The sequence below is a fragment of the Elephas maximus genome, chromosome X, assembly GCF_024166365.1.
Source record: "Elephas maximus indicus isolate mEleMax1 chromosome X, mEleMax1 primary haplotype, whole genome shotgun sequence".
In the NCBI taxonomy this organism is placed as follows: Eukaryota; Metazoa; Chordata; class Mammalia; order Proboscidea; family Elephantidae; genus Elephas; species Elephas maximus.
Genome location: NC_064846.1, coordinates 16,333,803 through 16,355,957, shown reverse-complemented (window position 1 = coordinate 16,355,957; position 22,155 = coordinate 16,333,803). Strand labels below are relative to the sequence as shown.

General features: G+C 41.7%; 1 protein-coding gene across 2 annotated transcripts in view; it reads left to right on the top strand.

Annotated features, from left to right (window-relative positions):
• F9 (coagulation factor IX) overlaps positions 1–22,155 on the top strand; it is a 32,004-nt gene that overhangs the window by 5,923 nt on the left and 3,926 nt on the right. Inside the window, exons 2-6 of one of the 2 annotated variants that reach the window (XM_049872453.1) lie at positions 314–477; positions 678–702; positions 4,779–4,892; positions 14,186–14,314; positions 16,930–17,135. In XM_049872453.1, the coding sequence (XP_049728410.1) occupies positions 314–477; positions 678–702; positions 4,779–4,892; positions 14,186–14,314; positions 16,930–17,135 (638 nt within the window). The remainder of the gene's footprint in view (positions 1–313; positions 478–677; positions 703–4,778; positions 4,893–14,185; positions 14,315–16,929; positions 17,136–22,155) is intronic. The other variant, XM_049872454.1, reaches the window with a different exon arrangement.

Sequence of the window (22,155 nt, the reverse complement as noted above, 5' to 3'; positions counted from 1 at the left end):
CGATGACAAAGTGTGAAGTTAACTGCTTATTTGAGAACTTTCTTTTTCGTCCAAAGTAAATTCAAATACAATTGAAAATCTGATCTTTTATTACTAGAGCTCTCCTAACTAAAAGTAAAATTGAATTTTAATTCCTAAAACTTCATGTGTATACAGTACCGTGGGAACATCATAGATTTTGGCCCCAGGCCTCACAGAGAAATTTGCTTTGGGATTACTTGGGTTAAAAACAAAGCCTTGGGTAAGAGATGTATTTAATTTTCATGATGTTTTCTTTTTTCTAAAGCTAAAGAATGGTTCTTTTCAATTTTAGTTTTTCTTGATCATGAAAATGCCACCAAAATTCTGAACCGGCCAAAGAGGTATAATTCAGGTAAACTGGAGGAGTTTGTTCAAGGGAATCTTGAAAGAGAATGTATAGAAGAAAAGTGCAGTTTTGAAGAAGCACGAGAAGTTTTTGAAAACACAGAAAAAACTGTGAGTATTTCCATATAACATTCCTCAGATGCAGAGCAAAGAGTAGAGAATCTTTAAAAAAGAAAAAAAAAACTTCCTTTTGGAATTTTAAAATATCAGTATGTATATGTGTATTATAAATGTTATAAAAGAGAAGGAATAGACCCCCAAACACTTTAAATACTACCATTAATTTGTCCTCATTTTTGTTTTCTTCATAGACTGAGTTTTGGAAGCAGTATGTTGGTAAGCAATTTATCTCACCCTCTTGTTCACATATGAAGCATTTGGGAATTGTGAATTTTTTTTCTCTCTGTAAATAGAAATTATTAAACCTTGTCAAAAAGACTCAGAAATATCAGTCTGACTCTTTATCCAAGATTGAATGCTGCTGTCCTACAGGTTTATGCCATTGTGGGAGACATCAGCTAGTGGATAAGTATATTCTTGCCTAGGGCTTCAAAAGAACATCGTTCCATCCCAGGAAACTGGAAAGAAGAAATTGAAATGATTGTATCTTGAGACTGAACGGGCGTTTGCAATCTTCAGTAGAGAATCAGAAAATGCTGATGGGCTTGCTCGTTTGTTGCTTAAAAGCCCTTCTCCTTATGGTGGCCTCTACAATTGCCCTTTCTCTCTTTCTGTTACCCCTTTGACCCCTCCTGCTGCTCTCCTCCTCACACACTATACTGCAGCCACCCTGGCCTCCCTGCTGCTCAGTAAACACTCTAGTAATGCTCCCCCTTTAGAGTCCTTCTTCTGGCTGTTCCTTCAACCTGGAATGCTATTCTCCCAGGCAACCCTAGGCTCACTCCTCACCTCCTTCAGGTTTCTTCCCAAATGTCACCATCTCGGTAAGGCCCACCTTGATTATCCTACTTAATACCTCAACCTGCCGCTCCAGTAGCCCCACCACTCTAGACACCTCTATCCTGCTCTGTGTTGTTCCATAGCACTTTTCACTATCTAACATAACATATAATTATCTCATTTATAATATTTTTATTGTCTCGTCCCACTAGAATGCAAGCTTCATGTGGGCAGGGATATTAAATTGTTTTATTTACCGATGTATGCCTAGCATCTACAACAATATCTGGTATAGAGGTAATCAGTTATCATAGATTGAATGGATTGACCAAAAGGGGGAAAATGCAAAACTTCAATTACAACTAATTTTTAAATAGAGTCCCTGGGTGGTGCATATGGCTAATGTGTTCAGCTGCTAAACAAAAGGTTGGAGCTTCAAGTCTTACCCAGAGGAACCTGAGAAGAAAAACCTGGTGATCTACTTCCAAAAGATCACAGACTCTGAAAATTCTATGGAGCACAGCTCTACTCTGACATACAGGGGGTCGCCATGAGTGGGAGTCGACTCAAAGGCAACTGGTTACTGGTTAAATTTTAAAACTAACTTCAAATCCAAGAGGAGAATTTGGAGGGAGGATAAGACCGTCTGCATGGACACAAACAATCAGAACCAAACTCATTGAGTTCCATCTTTTTGAGACCCAGTTCTACTTTGCACAGTTCCTGTTCTGGAGACACTATTGGATATTGTTATGTCCTTACAACTCATCATTCTTGCACTTTTGCTTTTAAATCAGAGAAGAAGGGGTTCAGTCCACTAGATTGCTTTACCTTCTTTTCCCTGCTCTTAGTAGCAAACTCTACCGTGACTATTCTCTATTGAGGTATTACCCAACAGTTAGTCCAAACAAGTCTTCCCATGAATTTAAAACTTCAAGTCTTGTAGTTTCTTTTTAAAAGCAAATCAATTTCTACTTTTCCAAGAAGAATATTCCTGGCTGTACTTAAACTCCCATGATCCTTCACTGCCCCCCTCAAGGGCTGGTCACCTTTGAAGCACCATATTTTTAATTTGGGCCCCTGCCTCCTAGGTCACATAGGCTGTGCGGTGTGCTGTATCTCCAGTATAGATAGATACTTGGGAAACATCAAGGGCATGGTTCAGTCATTGCTGCTTTTTCTTTGAAAAAAATGAAAACTAAAAAGAAAGGAACTCCAAGTCTCTTTTCACTTGCAGCTGAGATTCCTAACCACCACAAAGGTAACCTATGCCATTTCTCATTGCCTGGGCTTTCCTATACAACAGGGACCCAGGCTAACCGCTGCCCTATTGTCTATCAACTTCCCACAGAGAGACCCTGGCTGAAGAAGAGTCATTGCCCAAACACGTTAACTAGCGTCTATCTAAAACTTCACAGTTTACAAAGTGCCTGTCGCGTTTAACCCTCACACTAACCCTGTGAGCAAAGCGTTATTAACTCAATTTTATAGAGGAGAAACTGAGGCTTAAGGAGGTTAAAGGACTTGCCAAAAGTCACTGAGTTGAGGAGTCATGGAGCCCAGAACCAAACCTAAGTTCTCTAACCTCCCATCCCTTGCTTTCATTATTGTAGCTCATGATCTTCCAATTTAGATGCAGTTATTCGTTATTCATTAAACAGCGACCTAGTAGCCTTAAACAGGAGTCTCTCACTTGGCAAGGTCTTGTCCCTTGTTGTCTTTGACCCCTACCGTCTATGTCTTTACCTCGGCCCAAAGTACAAACAGACGAGCACCCACAGGAGAAACTAAATGTACGATAAAATGACACTCATTTTAAAGGTATGTCTCAGCAAATGAGTTGCTGTGTAGCTGGCTGCAAGCCCAGACCCTCTCAGTGAAACATCCTAAATAATTTAGATTCATTGGTCTGTAATATAAAGTACAAATGTACCTCATTTTTCAGATCTGTTCTAAACATCAATAATAATAAACCAGAGATAACGTATTTTGTTTTCATAGAATTAGAACAAATTGAAGTATTTGTGCAAAAGCACATTGGATCAAGGGGCATAGGGGACAAGGTCTAATTTTTACAGCAAGCAGATTCTCTGGAGAGGGACTGTTTCTGAGAAAGGGATATTAATCCCTTGGTCAGTGGAACCTAGACACATGCTTCTGACAGGAGGAGGGTGAGTGAGCAGGGATGACACGTACTAGATATCGGGCAGTTTTGCTCTAAAGGATGACTAACAAGTAGAAATTTTTCTTTGGTTTCCCTTTTCGCTCATCCTTTTAATCTTGTCATTTTATTCTTTTATTTCTCATATATTGAGTCTTACTGATCCAGCTCCTTTTTTTATTCAGGGCTATTTTTCTTAGCTAAAAGTACTTACCAATCTCCCTTTTGGTTCTATTCCTCCTCTTCTGCAGAAACTTCCTTAGATGTGTGGATTGAGGCAGAGAGCTAAGAAACCAAACTTAAGGTTCCCTTCTCATCCTGACCCTTCCCCTCTAGCTTATTCCTTCCTCCTGTTTTCTTACCACTGGTGTCTTCAAAGGCTTTCGAGAATTCTGTAAATGTAGAAACTTCAGGAAAGGTGGAATGGGAACATTGACAATCTGTACATAAGTAAAGCACATTTACAGAATCTTTTTTTTTTTTGTTTTGGTTCTTTATGATATATTGAAAGTTTTTCCTTACTTTACCTAGACCAGTTAGGACCTAGCTGTTATACAGTAGGCTATCTTTAAGCAGTGCAGTAATAAATGCTTCTGGCATCTTTCCTATTGTCTTGAACCATTACTGCATACTATACTTAAAAAGTACATGAAAATACAAGAAAGTAGGTGCTTTTGCCCTGCAAGTAGGTGGCAAGTTTCTTGAGGAGAAGCACCACAGTGTTATCTAGATCAGCTTACACTGCAGAACTCGTGCCAAAGCAGGTCTTGTCTGGCATACAGATAACAGTTTTTGAAATGATTTGATTTGATTTAGAATTAATTCCTCCATCATTCTATATGGAAGGATTGAAAATCCTTCTCACCTTATGCTCATATAGTACATTTCTATACCCAGACATTTTTCTTCCTCTTCCCTTACCAAAAAAAAAGAGCCCATTACCATCAAGTTGATTCTGACTCATAGTGACCCTACAGGACAGAGTAGAACTGCCTCACAGTGTTCCCAAGTAGCAGCAGGTGAATTCGAACTGCTGACCTTTTGGTTAGCAGCTAAGCTCTTAACCACTATGCCACCAGGGGGCGCCTCTCCTCTGTTGGGTTGTATAAACTATGGACAAGCCTCTCTCAGGGCAATTTCCTAGGATAGTGCTAACCTAAGAACATTTGCTTAGGTGACTTTTAGAAAACTCAGGAAGACAGGGGCATCACATGCCTCTAGGAATGGCTTCCAGGTCAGCAGTTCTGCTCTAACCCTATAATCAGGCTCCCCTCCCCATGGGTCTGTGTAGGGAGGACTAGGCACTCTAAGCCATTTATCTGCTAATTCAGCTTCTTCATCTGTCTCAAAGATGGAGACCAGTGTGAGTCCAATCCATGTTTAAATGGCGGCATGTGCAAGGATGACATTAATTCCTATGAATGTTGGTGTCTAGCTGGATTTGAAGGAAAGAACTGTGAATTAGGTAAGTAAAGTTTTTAATACTCATCATTCCAAAGTTTCCCTCTAAAACCAGATGAAACTAGAAAAGGTAATATTCATATATCATAATATTCTCTTAAAAATACATACTTTCAAATCTTATGAACATTCACTCCCTCTGTAGTCATAGTTTTCAAGGTATGAGCTCAAGAAACCATATTAAGAGAAATAACATTTAGTAGCTAATATAAGTGGTAATGATGTTTCAGTCACTTTACTAAGGACACCATCTCATTTAATCCTCAATGAAGCATATGAAGTCAGTACTGTTATGATCCCTATTCTATACAGATGAGAAAATAGCAGCTCAAAGAGCTCAAGAACACAGAGGCAGTAAATGGCAGAGCCAGGACTTGAACCTTAATTTGTATGACTTCAAACCCCAGTGCTTCTAACTACCATACTATCTGAAAACTCAGAGAAAACAACCAATAACATTGTTTCATCTCATGACTAATTTGCTGTTAACATAGGCAGTGGAAGCTAATTAAGTATAGAACTAGGGTATGACAAGGTCAATACCCCCATGTAATAGGAACTTCTCAAATATACCATCACCCATCTGTCAGTTTGCTGAACTGTGGTGGCTTGCATGTTGCTATGATGGTGGAAGCTATGCCACCGGTATTTCAAATACCAGCAGGGTCACCCATGGTGGACAGGTTTCAGCAGAGATTCCAGACTCAAACATACTAGGAAGAAAGACCAGGCAATCTACTTCCAAAAATCAGCCAATGGAAACTGTATGAATCAAAACAGAATATTGTCCAATATGGTGCTGGAAGATGAGCCCCGTAGGTTGGAAGACACTCAGAAAACACAGTGGCTGAAAAATGGACTCAAACATACCAACGATCGTGGAGATGGCACAGAAACAGGCAATGTTTTATTCTGTTGTACATGGGGTCGCCATGAGTTGAAGACTACTGGATGGCAACTAATAACCACCACCTCAAATACAAAGCACTTCACAGGTTAAATTTGTTGACAGAAATCAGAGTTCATTCCTGAATTTGACTTCAAAAGAGCTCCATAGCAAATCTACGATCATCATGTATCTTTTCTCCTCATAGCCTGGAACATTTTTTTCTGAAATTTCGGTAATTGAAGCAGTCAACCCCAAAGTCCTTTGCCTACTTGTTTATTATCTCCTGAGGCAATATAACTGGCATTATGATTGTGAAAAGCACACAGTGCTGATGAAGGATTCTTTCTACTTGGAACAAGGAGGAGAATGGAGATACCATCCCAGGGAAATTATTTAACACCACAGGCTACATGACTAAGGGCAAAGAGTACAAAATTAGCAGGAATCTACCACAGTGTCGTAGGAACTCACCTGATACATGGATGAAAAAGGCATAAAATGAAATGAAACGTAGCAGCTGTACTGGCCCTGTTGAGAAAGGAAACAAAGTCACCTGTCAAGTTGGTCAGAAATCCTTTCAGCACTAAAGAGAAATCCATTGATCTCCCTCCTTTGAGATCTAAACGATAAAAAAGAAGATAAGAAAAGGCAACTGTGATAGGGCAAACGCACTTAAGAAGAAAGAAGAGAGTGAAGTGGGTAGATGAAGTGGTACACCTGGCTTGAACACCCATTCCCTCAGGTTTCCCAGTGCAAGTCTCCATGTCACCAGCCAATGCCTGCGTTACATTTCCTGTGGGTGTCATAATTGGTTCAACAGCTCTGAAGTGCTCCTGTCAGCTGAAAGGTTATAATTTCAGATTCAGATTTACCTAGATAAAGTTGATCCTGCTATTATATTATTATAGAAATTAACTGGAATCTTTGGAGTAGTTACTCATTATCAACTTAAATAATATAACTACTGGAGCTGAGGGAATGAATAACCCAATTAGTCTCAGCTAAGGCTTAGGAGCACGTGAAGAAAGTATAGTTGAAAACAGTGCTTAGCATTAAACATTCCTAAATACCTTTATCTAGTTTCAAAATAAAAACACTTTGAAAGAGGAGACAAATCACCCTGAGGAATGTAAATATAAGCCTCAAACGTCTAGAGCAGGTTTTACTGCAAATGTAAGGTGGTGGTTCACATAACAGGAAGGCGCCACCCCCAGCTGCCACTACGCCGGTTACTGTTGGGTCCCCACACCAGTTTGCTTAGGCCTCCGCAGTTGTACTGCAGCCTATGTAGCCACCGCTACCACACCTGGCCTCTAGGGTGCATTGATCTCCCCAGCCATCCTGATGAAGGCTTCGAAAAATCCTTTCTGCTCAGCTAATTCAGAAACAAGGTAGGAATGCTCCTCAAAAGTTCTTTATGTGTAGACAACTCTTGGAAGAAATTTGGCTAAACTAGTGGAAGTAAGAGTGTAAGTTAGAACAACTTTTTTGAATGGTAAGTAGGCAGAATTTATAAAAATTTCAAATACATATATTTTAACTCAACAAATCTACTTCTGAGAAATAATTCTACAAGTGTACTTCACAAGTTCACAAAGACCTATGAAGGATGTCTGTTGAGGCGTTTTATAAATAGCTGAAGTGGAACGCCCTGTGGCGCGCAGCTATGCTCGGCAACACGTAGGGTCGCCAGCAGTTGGAATTGACCCCATGGCAACTGGTTATGGTTAAAGTGGAATGCAGCTCACCTGTTCATTAAAAGCGGGCTAGTTAAGCCTGAGCCCAGAAGAACTAGATGGTGCCCGGTTCCTACCACCGACTGCTCTGACAGGGATCACAACAGAGGATCCCGGACAGAGTGGGAGAAAAATGTAGAACAAAATTCAAATTCACAAAAAAAGATCAGACTTACTGGTCTGACAGAGACTGGAGGAATCCCTGAGAATATGGCCCCTGGACACCCTGCTAACTCAGAATTGAAGCCACTCCTGAAATCCACCTTTTAGCCAAAGATTAGATAGCCCTATAAAACAAACAATAACACACATGAGGAACATGCTTCTTAGTTCAGTGAAGTAAATGAGACTAAATGGGTAGCTCCTGCAAAAGCAGAATGAGAAAGCAGGAAGGGACCGGAACATGACAAATGGACACAGACAACTACGGGTGGAAAGGGAAAGAGTGCTGACACTTTGTGGGGATTGCAACCAATGTCACAAAACTATTTTTGTATAAATTTTTAATGAGAAGCTAACTTGCACTATAAACTTTCACCCAAAGCACAATAAAATTAAAAAAAAAAAAAGGCTGGTTAAAAGAACTACAGCACAGCCATACAATGAATATTATGCAACCATTAGAAAGAATAGGGTAAATTTCTATGTACTGAAATGGAAAATATATCCAAGACTGGATGTGTTCAGAGAAAAGGATAGCCATGTATATTTTTATAAATGCATAGAAATCTCTTTTAAAAAGATACTGTATTTTTATGCAAATAACACACACATTATACATTTTTGCCAACCACACAACTCTCTCGAGTGTTATTTTTCTAAGTGCACTATGAGTGTTATATGTGTACATACATTATTTACATGGGCACATTATTTGTGAAAAAGATACACAAGAAACTTCTCCTTGTGGTTGGTTACCTCTGTAGGGTGGTAAGGGTAAGAAAAATTTTACATTGTCATTTTATGTTTTTTGGTCTGTTTGGATTTTTATTATGGGTATGTACAGTGGAGGTTTTAAATATAATTTCTGTATCTTAAAAAATAAAAAGCTGTTTATCTCACACTTGAGGAGTGCAACAGCAAAAACACATACAAATTCCCATTTAAGCTTGTTGCTTTTTCTTCAAACTGAACTAGTCTAGTCTCAAAAGTGCTTAGAGGGTACAGTTCATGGAGTATCTGAGCTCCAAGCCACTAGCCTCATCCTGCCTGGGAAAGGGAAGAGAGATTTCCATTGTTAAAACCTTTTGGTTTTCCTTTCCCTTTCTTCATCAAGCTCCTCTCCAGGGGCATGCTTTCCAGTTAGAAGAATAACAATTAAGTGGCTACTGGGGCCCTTTGGAAACCCTGGTGGCACAGTGGCAAAGAGCTACAGCTGCTAACCAAAAGGTTGGCAGTTCAAATCCACCTGGCACTCCTTGGAAACTCTATGGGGCAGTTCTGCTCTGTCTGATAGGGTTGCTGTGAGTTGGAACCAATTCAGTGGCAATGGGTTTCGTTTTTCGGTTTTCGTTTTTTTTGGGGGGGCCCTTTGGCTAGACTAAAGATGATTGTATGGCCACAGCTGCACGTCACATCAGAATCCCTTTCAGACAGATCAAGGTCTGTAAGAACTTGGTCTTCCCTGTCCTTCTGAAGAGTAGAAGAGGGTATTTTCCCACAGCAAAGTAGGGTGGGAAGAAAATAAAAATCACAACAAGCACATAAACACTCTTTTTTCTTTTTCCCATTTTGCTAGCATGTCACATCACTACTGTCCTATTCACTGTGTATGTCCATGAAGGGGAGGGAAGGATACATAAGTTGAGTTTAGTCAAATAACTGCATATTTTATGGTCAACTTGCCAAATAGAGCATCTTTTGGCCAAGCTTCTGTTCTCACATCAGTAAATATATCAGGGGAGATGAAGGCAGAGTAAAATAAAACAGAATATGACAACATTTACACTAGACATGAGGGGACAGAAATAGCTGTTTGTATTAACAGGGAGGGAGAAGAAGGGATGCTTTAAGATGTTTTTTAACAGACAGTCTGGGCTCTGAGATCAGCTCCAGGACCAGAGGAGAACCCATGCCCAACTCAGCACCTGACATCTAAGTGCTAATACGTGACGGATACATGAGTACCATATTGACTGTTCCATAGGCCCCAGTCTATGAAACTCAGCCCTGGAACTCCTTGTGCTGTTATTGTGTTTTGGGGATCTTAAGCTCCTTACCTGAGGGCAAAAAATTACTGATTGGCCAGCAATATTTCCCACCACATCCACAAACCAAGCTGGAGATCAACAGCAAGGTACTGGGCCCTTAGGGAAATGGCAAATGTGGAAAATGATAGAGAGATCTGGTTACTCAGCCAAGGACACAGGATCAGAGTTGGGAAAACCACACTGAGTTTACTAATTCCCATTGTACAGGCTCTGGTCAAAGCCAGGCTGCACCTACCACCTACCTCTGTTAACTTATCTCAATCTCATATTGACTGAACACTTTCTACAGGTGGTATTTGATTTGGCTGAACATTTTAGTATTGCTTTGTAGCAACAAAATGATAGCTAGTAACATGAAAGGAGCCAGGGATCTTATCATCATTAGTGAGGAGAAAGGTCCTAAGACAATAAATAAATAAACAAATAAATAAGAACCAAGTGCCATTTTGTAGATCATGTACTCAGCGGATTATTAGTAGCAAAGGCTAAAACTCAAGCTGGTTCCTTTGTCCACCTGGCAAGAGTTGCTTTGTCTTCCTCTTTTCCTGGAATTCTCAGTGTAAGTAACTTGAGCTAATTATTACAAAACCTATAATCCCAAAAAACCCACTGCTGTCAAGCCGATTCCAACTCATAGTGACCCCGTAGGGTTTCTAAGGCTGTAAATCTCTACGGAAGCAGATTGCTACATCTTTCTCCTGTGGAGCTGCTGGTGGTTTTGAACAGCCAACCTTTCAGTTAGCAGTCAATTGCTTTAACCACTGTGCCACCAGGGCTCCTTTAGCCTATAATAGTCTATGTAAAATATAATTAGAAAGATTAGATTTGTTACAAAAAAAAAAAAACCTGATATATTCCAAAGCCATATAGTCACTCTCTTAGCCTGGATTCCTGAGAGAAAAAAAAGCCTGTGACAATAGTTTATTTATTAGGAGAGGCAACCCTAGGGAGCAAGAGTAAAGAACAGGGGAGTAAGGCAGTGAGGAAAGGAGGACCAATAAGAGGATGAATTCTCTAACTATTCGCCTATAACTGCAAGTGACTGCTTGATCTCCTGGAATATCCTCAAAGAAGCCACACGAACTGCATTTCAGGATAGTCCACCTCAGAGAGGGGTAGAGGTGAAAGGGGAGAGAATTTCTCCAGCAGCATTTGTCTCCCATTGGTCAAAGGATCAGTCTATGGGGTGTTAATGCCCCACATTCCCAGACTGCACTATATAGGCGTCCAAAGAGATTGGATGGCAAAACTTGCCTGAGCATCAACAGGGAGGTGCCAAATCAAGAGACGAGAGGCACATAGTGCAGATGGGACAAGGCAATTCAAAGGGGGACCTGTATGGAGTCAGCTGAAGTCCATGCAGAGCTGATCACCACGATGCTGGAAAAAGACACAGGAGGCTGAGAGGACCTCAGGTGGTGCATTCCAAAAAAAAAAAAAAAATTGCCATCGAGTTGATTTTGACTCATAGCAACCCTATAGGACAGGGAAGAACTGCCCCATAGAGTTTCCAAGGAGTGGCTGGTGGATTCAAACTGCCGACCTTTTGGTTAGCAACTATAGCTCTTAACCACTACACCACCAGGGCTCCATCAGGTGGTGCATAAAAGGTGTCTAATACAGTCACTTTTTTTCAAATTTTCCATGTTATAATTGCACTGACAACTGAGCACTTCTGTAGCAAGTTGCAGTGTCAAGCATGTATGTTCAGCATGCAGGTAAGAGGGAGGGAAGGTGTCATATACACATTATGCTCCCATACTGCTCTAGAAATAGAAATAGCCCAAACATAGAGCCTGTTTCTCTTAACCAAACAGGTCTCAGTTAACAAGCCCTGAACCATGCCACTTCCTACTCTTGAAATAGCATAGGAGAAACAAGGTGCCATTTTGGTGCAGAAGGGATTTTGGATTTTCAATAATATGTAATATATATAATATAATAATATATAATAATATTTTCAATAATATTTGGATTTTCAATAAATAGAGGTGGGTCAATTGGATATTCATATAAAAAAAAAATGCATTTGGATCCCTACCTCACACCATATACCATAACCAAGTCCAGCATCATATGCATGTGAAAGCTGGGCAGTGAATAAGGAAGACCGAAGAAGAATTGATGCCTTTGAATTGTGGTGTTGGCGAAGAATATTGACTATACCATGGACTGCCAAAAGAACAAAAAAATCTGTCTTAGAAGAAGTATAACCAGAATGCTCCTTAGAAGCAAGGATGGTGAGACTGCATCTTACATACTTTGGACATGTTGTCAGGACGGATCGGTCCCTGGAGAAGGACATCATGCTTGGCAGAGTACAGGGTCAGCGGAAAAGAGGAAGACCCTCAACAAGGTGGACTGACACAGCCGCTACAGCAATGAGCTCAAGCATAACAACGATTGTAAGGATGGCGCAGAACCGGGCAGTGTTTCGTTCTGTTGTTCATAGGGTTGCTATGAGTTGGAACTGACTCGATGGCACTTAACAACAACAGTGAAATATAAAACAATAAACTCCTAAAAGATTACATAGAATATATTCATCACCTTGGTGTAAGCGAAGACTTCTTAAACTGGATACAAAAGGTACTCACTATAAACAAAAAGATTGATAAACTGAACTATACTAAAACTAAGGACTTCTCTTTCACAAAAGACACTATTTAGAGTGAAAAGGCAAGTCAGAGAGTGGGAGAAGATATCTGTAATACATATATCCAACAACTGGAACTTCCATACACTGCTGGTGGGAAGAGAAATTTGTACAATAATTTTGGAAGATTTGGCAGTATCTACTAAACCCTAAACATATGATCCAATAATTCCACTTATAAGTATTTACCCAGTAAAAATGCATGCCTGCAACCAAAAGATCTGTACAAGAATGCTCATTGCAGCATTATGCATAAGAGCCAAACACTGGAAGCAACCCTTATACCCATTAACAGTAGAATGGGTAAACAATGGTAGTCATATTCATACAACGGACTAAATCAAAAAAACCAAACCTCGTGCCTTCGAGTCGGTTCCGACTCATAGCAACCCTATAGGACAGAGTAGAACTGCCCCATAGGGTTTCCAAGGAGCGCCTGGAGGATTCAAACTGCCAACCCTTTGGTTAGCAGCCATAGCACTTAACCACTAAGCCACCAGGGTTTCCTACAAAAGAACAGACTAGACAGAGACCCATGCAGGGAAAGACAGACGCCGTGTGGCAACAGAAGCAGACACAGCTAGGAGCCCAGGAACCCTGAAAGGGATATAGAAGGCTTTTCCACTAGAGGCGGGGCCCTGAATTGTGAAAAAGTAAATCTCTGTCCTTCAAAGCCATCACCTCGTGGTACTTTGTGATGGCCGCCCTAGACAGCCTGTATAAACACTAAGCAGATCAAAACATAGGACGTTACCACACCCCAGGAGCTCCTTTACTGTTCTCTCCATGTCACTACATCCTTCCGCTTTTCCTAAGGTAACCATTGTCCTAACTTCTAACACAGTGAATTACTTCTGCCTGTTTGTGAATCACATGATATGCGCTCAGCTGTCTTTCATTTAACATTATGTCTGTGTTGAGATTTATCCAAGTTGTTTTGTGTAGCAATGGTTCATTTGATTTGTTGTATAGTAGTATAAGCAGAAGGATGTAGTGACATGGAGAGAACAGTAAAGGAGCTCCTGGGGTGTGGTAACGTCCTATGTTTTGATCTGCTTAGTGTTTATACAGGCTGTCTAGGGCGGCCATCACAAAGTACCACGAGGTGATGGCTTTGAAGGACAGAGATTTACTTTTTCACAGTTCAGGAAACTAGAAGTCCCAATTCAGGGCCCCACCTCTAGTGGAAAAGCCTTCTATATCCCTTTCAGGGTTCCTGGGCTCCTAGCTGTATCTGCTTCTGTTGCCACATGGCGTCTGTCTTTCCCCGCGTGGGTCTCTGTCTAGTCTGCTCTTTTTTATAAGCAACCTCTCCGAAGAGATTAGGTTGAGGACCCACCATACTCTGGTATGACCTCATTAACATAAGAAAAACCCTATTCCCAAACAGCATCACATTCACAGGTACAGGGTTAGGACTTAACATCTTTTGGGAGGGGACACAATTCAATCCATAATACTGGTGCATTTACTTTATGAAAATTCACACCACTTAAGTTTTCTGTACTTTCCTGAATATATGTTATAGTTCAATAAAAAGTGTTTTTTTTTAATTGCAGTCCACGGTTTAGTGAAAGTACAATGCTCATTCAGTTTAACTCCAAATCAAATATATCGCTGCCATCATGTTTATGCCTTATGGAGAACTGTATTTTACCCTTTTCTACTCTCAGCTCAAGGCTCCCAATTTTCTCGCCATGTACGCCCCCAGCTTATGTTTGACCCATACATGAGTCAGTAAAGCCACCTACTTTTTGGAAATGCATGTTAAGTGATGCTATTACTATTGACTTTGCTTTATTTCAGATGCAAGATGCAGCATTAAGAATGGCAGGTGCAAGCAGTTTTGTAAAACAGGTGCTGACGGCAAGGTGGTTTGTTCCTGTACTACAGGATACCGACTTGCAGAAGACCAAAAGTCCTGTGAACCAGCAGGTCAAAATCTAAGTTTTTTTTAAACCTTTACAGATACATTCTCCAAATCTACATTTAAGCCTTCAACATTTCAACTAGCCTACATAATTTTAATCCCAACTTGTATCTACTTCCCTTTGAAATCACAGAAAAACTCAGTAGCTTGAATTAGACAAACTAATTCCCCAAATTGCAGCTTCATTTTAAAGATAAATTCTGGAATTGTCCACAGCCTGAATTCTTTTCAGCCTGGCCATTTTTTTTTTCTCTGACTTTGATATCACAGAGCATTGATTTTCATGACTTCTGTATACCAAACCCAACCAAACTCATTGCCGTGGACTCAATTCCAACTCATAGTGACCCCATAGGAGAGAGTAGAACTGTCCCGTAGAGTTTCCAAGGCTGAAATCTTTATGGAAGCAGACTGCCACATCTTTCTCCTGTGGACTCCTGTCCACTTATTTGTAAGTCATGAAGTCAAATGAACATAGTGATACCGTACCATAAAAGTTCCATAAGTGATTGAGTGATAGGCTTCTTGTTCAAGGATGGTGAATTTTAAGCATGATTCTATCAGGGTCTGGCTGGTTTACTCTGAGAAAGTTATTTCATATCCTTGACTTTCAGGCTGAGCTTATACACTTGGTGTCAGAATGGTTCCAACAACAATCTGGTTGTTTTATTTATTTATTTTTTGCCAATTCAACTTTTTACAAGGGTACATCTTATTGACAGCAATTACAATAATTGGCTGTGCAACCCCACCCTTAATCGGTGTGACTTTTCTGTCACCATTAACCTCCCTTTCCCCTCTCTCTGCTGCCCCAAACACTAACCACTGCTGTTGAGTCCATTCCAACACATAGGGACCCTATAAGACAGGATAGAACTGACCCAGAGAGTTTCCAAGGAGCGCCTGGCGGATTCAAACTGCTGGCCTCTTGGTTAGCAGCCATAGCACTTAACCACTATGCCACCAGGGTTTCCCTCCTGCCCCTGGTAACCTCTAATAAACTTTAGTCTCTATACATGAAGTTCTGCTGTCAATCTACACAGCAACAGACAAAGCAATGTCTCCCAGTCCTGTCAACCGTGGCACCACTGTGGCAGCTGGCTGGTGTATTCAGAACATCTCTACACTCGTATCGCTCTTCTCTGAAAATGAAAGCGGTAGAAACTTTGATTAAAAAAGTACACGCTGCAGGATTAATTATATTTGATAAAGGAGGGGCCTGTTTGAAGTAAACGAGATGTAATTTCTTTTGCATTTCCAAAGCCTGATATCTTATTAAACTGGCACATTAAGTTATGCACCATTCCTCTGTAACTGGGTTCGATACCTATCTCAGCAATGCACCAGGCAGAGGAAATTAAAGAAAGGAGTAGAAGCCAGGAGTATGTGTATTGCAACTAAAATGAAGAGTCTCTAATTCAGGGCCACCTGCCTGTCGTTCTGACCCGCTTCTTGACATGTACTGCCTGAAAGCTAGCCTATCTTGGGAAGAGGAAAAATAAAGGTTTTATCATTTAAAAACCAAACTGCCAGTGTATACAGTGTGGCTAAATCCTTACAAACCATTCTAAGTTCAAAGAGGAAAAAAAAATATTGAGAACTACCTTCCAAATATTAAGTGTTATGTTGGAATATAGCTTCATGCTTTAGCAGATTAAGGAGACCAAACCCAAAATAAGCTTATCTGCCTTTCAATAGTAACGGTCCGTTTTCTCTAGCTGTTGTTGATGATTTATATTTGTATGTAAGTATTTTGAACTAATTTCCTGTTTTCCCAACCCCATGCTGTCTTCATGATACTTTGCAGCAGCTGGTTGCTATAGAAATGTCTGTTATAAGGAATGTGGCTAGAGCAAAAGTGAGAAATTAAAATGAAATATGAGGTGACTTTGCTTGACTACAAACTTCCATTCTGGTAGACCCCAATGTATCAATAGACTCTCCCTTTTCTTCAGGGAATAAACCAACCAAAGGTAAAAAGATGACCAGGTCCTGGGAGGAGGTAGCAATGATAATCATATTAGTAATCTATTTGGTTACTATTTTATAGCCAAGTAGCTGAATTACAGTGCTCTGTCCCCAACAGACTCCTAAAAGGTCCACTTTGGGATCTAGAAGGCATCCTAGTCTACAAAATAAAGCCTGTTAACAATAAGCAGCGGGCATCCCATTTACCTAATCCTAAAGTTACAGTGACCAGTTGCCTTGGAAATGACTGTGACTCATGGTGACCCCATGTGTTACCCGGCACCAATCATCAGACTCCCATTCAGGGAGCACACCTAGGACTAAGACTTTTTTAGTAAAATAACTAAACAGAAAGTCATCAGACTTTATAAAAGTCTTAACAAATTTGATTCTGGAACACCTGTTCTACTTCCATAAAGACATGGATTCTTGAGCCAAACATTCTTCTCATGAAGTGTTTGAAAACTTTCCATGAAAATAATGTAATCAATCTTTTAGTTTGAGACATATCTATTGATTCGATTTTGTTAATATTGATGGGCCTGCTTCTCAGAAATGACAGAGACGGACCTCATTCTCAATTTTTGTAATACATGTTCTGTTCGCCAATGAGAAATATCAGAATACTAATTTTTTTTTTCTGTTCTTTTAGTGCCATTTCCATGTGGAAGAGTTTCCGTCTCACTCACTTCTGAGACACTCACCCGTGCTGAGGTTATTTTTTCCAATATAGACTATGAAAATTCTACTGAAGCTGAGAAAATTTTGGATAATGCCACTCAAAGCACTTCATCATATAACGACGTCACTCGGGTTGTTGGTGGAAAAGACGCCAAACCAGGTCAATTCCCCTGGCAGGTACTTTATACTGATGGTGTGTCAAAGCTGGAGTCCAGCTGACAAAGCTCAGCTGCCAGGTGGGAGGCCGAGGATTGGACACTAGACAGACCTATGGGAGTCAGAGAAGTGTTTAGGCAAGCTTCAGCACTAAGCAATCTGGGGAAGCCCCCAGGGGTGGGCAGCTGATGAGAAGTTCAGGGCCAAGTACCATACAAGATCAAGAAGAGTTTGGCATCAAAGAAATAGCACAGCAGGATTCCAGACAGCTGATTGGTCAGAGGTAGGGAGGCCTAGAAGGGAGGTCACTGTACCTGGGGTCAGGGTCCTACTTCAGCTTCAGCCGCTGGGAGGACTGGTAGAGTCAGATTAAGCCAAATAAGCCAAATCTGGCCAAAATAAGCCAGATCATTTTGAAGGGAGTAAAGAAAAGGACTCAAGTGTGAAGGATTAAGGCAAGAGCTGAATTGCTGAAACCAGGGTATGGGATGGGGACTTGGTTCAAATTTGTGGCTTTCAAAGTGTGGTAGGTAGCATCAGCATCACCTGGGAACTTATTAAACAAACAAACAGTTGCTGTCTCGATTCCTACTCATGGAGACCCCACGTGCGTCAGAGTAGAGCTGCGCACCGTCGGGTTTTCAATGGCTGATATTTCGGAAGTAGATCAGAACTGCCACCAGAGACCAATGGCCTTAAAGACTGTTCGGTCATCAAATCAGTAACAATTTAACCCAGGATCAGATAAGTTTCCCCAGGTTTAATGTCGCTAGAATTTTCTGAGACTCGACAGCAACTTACAACAACAACATTTATGTATCTCTCCAGGAGTCTTCAGGATGTCTGCCGTTCTCCAATATAATGGGTGTCGATCATACACCTAGTGGTGGAGGGGAGGGTGGCACAGACATTGTGGAGAACAGGACTCGAAGGTGGCAGGCCATCGCAACCAAGACTTTATATTTTCCTGTTATCTTTGCTGTTCTTTTAACGATATTCATTGGATCTGTTCTTATAGCCAATAAAATACACTATACGGCCCTTAAAAAAAAAAAAAAAAGCAAAACCAGGTGCTATGGAGTCTATTCCGATTCATGGTGGCTCCATGTATGTCAGAGTAGAATCGTGCTCTGGGTTTTCGATGGCTCATTTTTTGCAGGTAGATGACCAGGCCTTTCTTCTAGGACACCTCTGGGCAGATTCAAACTGCCAATCTGTTAGCAGCCAGGGCAAACCATTTGCTCCACTCAGGGACGCCTTCAAATTGGGGAGAGGTGCGGATAAGAAAATCCACAAAGGGACTTCACTTTCATCTGGAGTTATGAACACTTTGAATGCACTGGAAATGTTGAGTCTGTTAAAGACAAGGCTTAGGTGAGTTGTTTGCAAGAGTGAAAGAGCCACAGGGGAAAAGAAAAGAAGACATTTTCTTTGTGGACTTACGGGTGAATGTTTGGGCAGGCAGGTCCTGGCCTGGTTAAGAAAGCCCTTTCCAACCACTGGGTCAGTCACATGGGTGGGCCGGGCCGCTCTGGGAGGAAACGTTGGCTGAACAAATGTTTGTAGGATTGTTGACTTGCACAATAGTTAAGTCGCTGGGCAGCAGCTGGATAACCCCGGCGGGGAGAGTGGGAGAGGGATTCCTTCATCTGGAGGGAGATCAGAGCAGGCTAGGTGACTGCTGGGACCCCAGCAGCTGGAAACCTTCCAGTGCATAACTCACCTCCCACTTAACCATCAGAGGTCACAATCACTTCTTACCTTATTCTAGAGCTTTTCCCTCAGCTTGCTGGCCGGAGGCTAGTTCAGCGGAATTCACTTCCTAGGAGCCCCTAGAATTCCGACATAGCCACCCCACCCTAGCTGTGGTCTTTGGCCCCTCATTACTGAGACAAAAGGCCTAGGGGAGGAGGGGGAGGTGTATGAGGCCAACCAAAGGATGCATTTCCTTGTTTTACCTCCAGGAGCCCAGCAGAGGGCTCAGAGTCCCTGGAGAACTGGGGGAATGAAGCAGGACTCTGTGGGGGCTCCAGGAGGGGAGAGAGGAAGCTAGAGATGTAAATGCACTGTATAGGAACAGAAAGGATATTTTCTTAGAATTAGCGTGTCTTTAGGAGTCCCTGGGTGGCGCAATCAGTTTAAGTGCTGAACTGCTAGCTGAAAAGTTTGGTGGCTTCAAACTACCCAGAGACACTTGGGAAGACAATCCTAGCAATCTGCTTCTGAAAGATTACAGCCTTAAAAATCTTATGAACACATGGGGTCACCATGAGTCAACTTTGACTCAGTGGCTACTCACAAGAACACAAAGGGGGAAATAAAAATTTTTGAACTTTACAGGCAGTTCCTGGGTTATGAATGAGCTCCATTCCTAAGTGTGTCTGTCTTTAAGTAAAATTTGTAGGTAGGTTGGAACGGGTTGCATATGGTTCTTATTTAGTGCAGCCCACGTGATGCAGTGGTTAAAAGCTTGACTGCTAACCAAAAGGTCAGCAGTTCAAATCCACCAGCCACTCCTGGGAAACCCTATGGGGCAGCTCTACTCTGTCCTATAGGGTCGCTATGAGTTGGAATCGACTCGATGGCACTGGGTTTTATACTACCCAATGTGGAAACCCTGGTGGTGTAGTGTTTAAATGCTACAGCTGCTAACCAGGAGGATAGCAGTTCAAATCCGCTAGCCACTTCTTGGAAAATCTGTGGGGCAGTTGGGAGTCAACTTGATGGCAACGGGTTTGGGTTTTTTGGTATATTACCTGATGGAAACCCTGGTGGCGTAGTGGTTAAGAGCTACAGCTGGTAACCAAAAGGTCAGGAGTTTGAATCCACCAGCCGGTCTTTGGAAACCCTATGGGGCAGTTCTACTTTGTCCTATAGGGTCACTATGAGTTGGAATCGACTTGAAGGCAGTGGGTTTTTTTTTTTTTTTTTGGTTATACTACCAGATCACCTTTATTAACAGCTGAAAAGTAAGCAGTTTGAGGAAATTTTCTGGTTCGGTGCCCCTGGCCTTGCCATCTGACAATCCTGAGCATGCACAAACTGACTAAGCGCTTTAGTCAATTTCCTACTCGGGATTAGGATCTGCCTGGGCCTGTATGTGAAGTACCTGGTCTTTTCATTTGCTGTCTTATAAGCCTCAGTTCTGTGGTAGCCATATTTATTCTACATTTAATAATTTGAAATCATTCTACTAGAGTAAAAAATAAAAAAAACAGAAGTACAATGGAGGCCAAATGGTTAAGATTTCTGTAGCCTTTTTCTTAAGTTGTTTCTTATGCAGTTGCCAATATTTGACCATTTTTAACCTACAGAAAATGTCTAGAGAAGCAGTCTGTCTATTCCTTATTCTGTTCTTGGCTGAAACGGTCTTTAAAATGTCTTAGCATTTTCCCCAGTCTCGGCCTCCCTTCCGCTTTGGCCTGTAGCTATCCTTGAAGGTATCTCCAGTCCTTTCCATTCAATTAGGACCCACGCCAGTGGCAGACAGCACTCAAATTTACCATCTGCATGAACCAGGAGTTTCTTTCATTTGGGGGCGGGGCAAGGAGGAATGTTGCATGAAGATCCTAAGACTATAGACATATCTTGACCTGGAACAGATAGATAGCCCTCTATTATTTCTATCTCAGATGATAAAGTATCAATTCAGACAAATAAGAGCATGGCCTATGTAATCTCAATTTGCCCCACACAGCTAGTTTGGACAGAATATTTAGACTATTTTTCTTTATGTTCTAAGGTGGCTTGATGAAATATATTTCAATGACTAGTCGAGTTAATTATTAAAAACCAAAAGTGAGCATCCCCCCCCCCACAGTGCCCAGCAAAATGACCCAGAGCCAAGGGATGGGTGAACCACACCTGTAGACACAACAAACTGCACACACATGCATTATGCAGAAATGGGTTTGCTTTGTATGGAAGAGAGAGAGAATATGCACTCAGAGAAAGTGTTATTGTAAAGCTGGAGGTGGGTGGGTGGGGAGAATAGGGTTTTTACCAAAAGCCCAGGGAAAGGCCGGGTTCAAGTTAAAAGGTTCAGAAGAGAACAAGAGGGTAACAGCTATTGCTCTGGGCTGAGTTTTTCAACAAGGAGCATCAAAAACAGATGTGTGAATGTATGTTTTGCAGATGCATGCAAGTGTGTTTTGTGTGTATATACGTGTGTGTCTTTGGCAGGAGTCCGACTAGCTGTATCAGGGTCTCTGTGCCCAGAGGATGTGGCTATCATTCAGTCTGTCCTCACTAACTCATTAAGCTGAGAGATGTCCATATCCACCCACACAGTGGTCAGAGGAGCAGCACCATGGTATCGTTGTTCCAGTTGCTTGAACAGGTGTGTTCAGTTGTAACCATCATGACCAGTATAAACCCAAAAAACCAAAACCAAACTCACTGCCATCAAGTACTTCCAGCTCATAGTGACCCTATAGGACAGAGTAGAACTGCCCCACAGGGTTTCCAAGGAGTGGCTGGTGAATTTGAACTGCTCTCAACCGCTGTACCACCAAGGCTCCGAGTATAAAACAGTCCTGCCCAAATTTGCTTGGTGATGAAGATCGCCTAGGCTCAGGCCATACCTCATCCCAAGATGCTTTGGGGAGTGTCCCACAGCACATTAGGAAGGTAAAGGGTGGAGATAAGCCTCTCACCCATCCTCGTTAAGATAATGAGCATGTCCTAGAAGGGAAACTGAAATCTCCAGGGAGTCACCCCCTTTGCCCTTTGGTTGCTGCAATGGACCAGTAGGAAGGGAAGATTGACTGACCCTCCCGTGCTGGGGCACATTGTCTCAGGCCAGTGGCTGGCAGGAGAGGGGACCCGGCAGCTGATAGGTGTGTGGGCATGCACGCTGAATCCTGGGGTGCAGCCCCTTGGCGCCTGTAAGGGTCTGCATTCTCTCAACAAACATTCCCATGCCAGAAGTGAGACATTAAGTACCAAATAAAAAACTCCACGAGTGAGTGAGCGAGGGAGAGAGACTGTGTAAAGAAGGAAGCAGCTTTGTATTTTAATACTTTCAATGGCACTTTTTCCC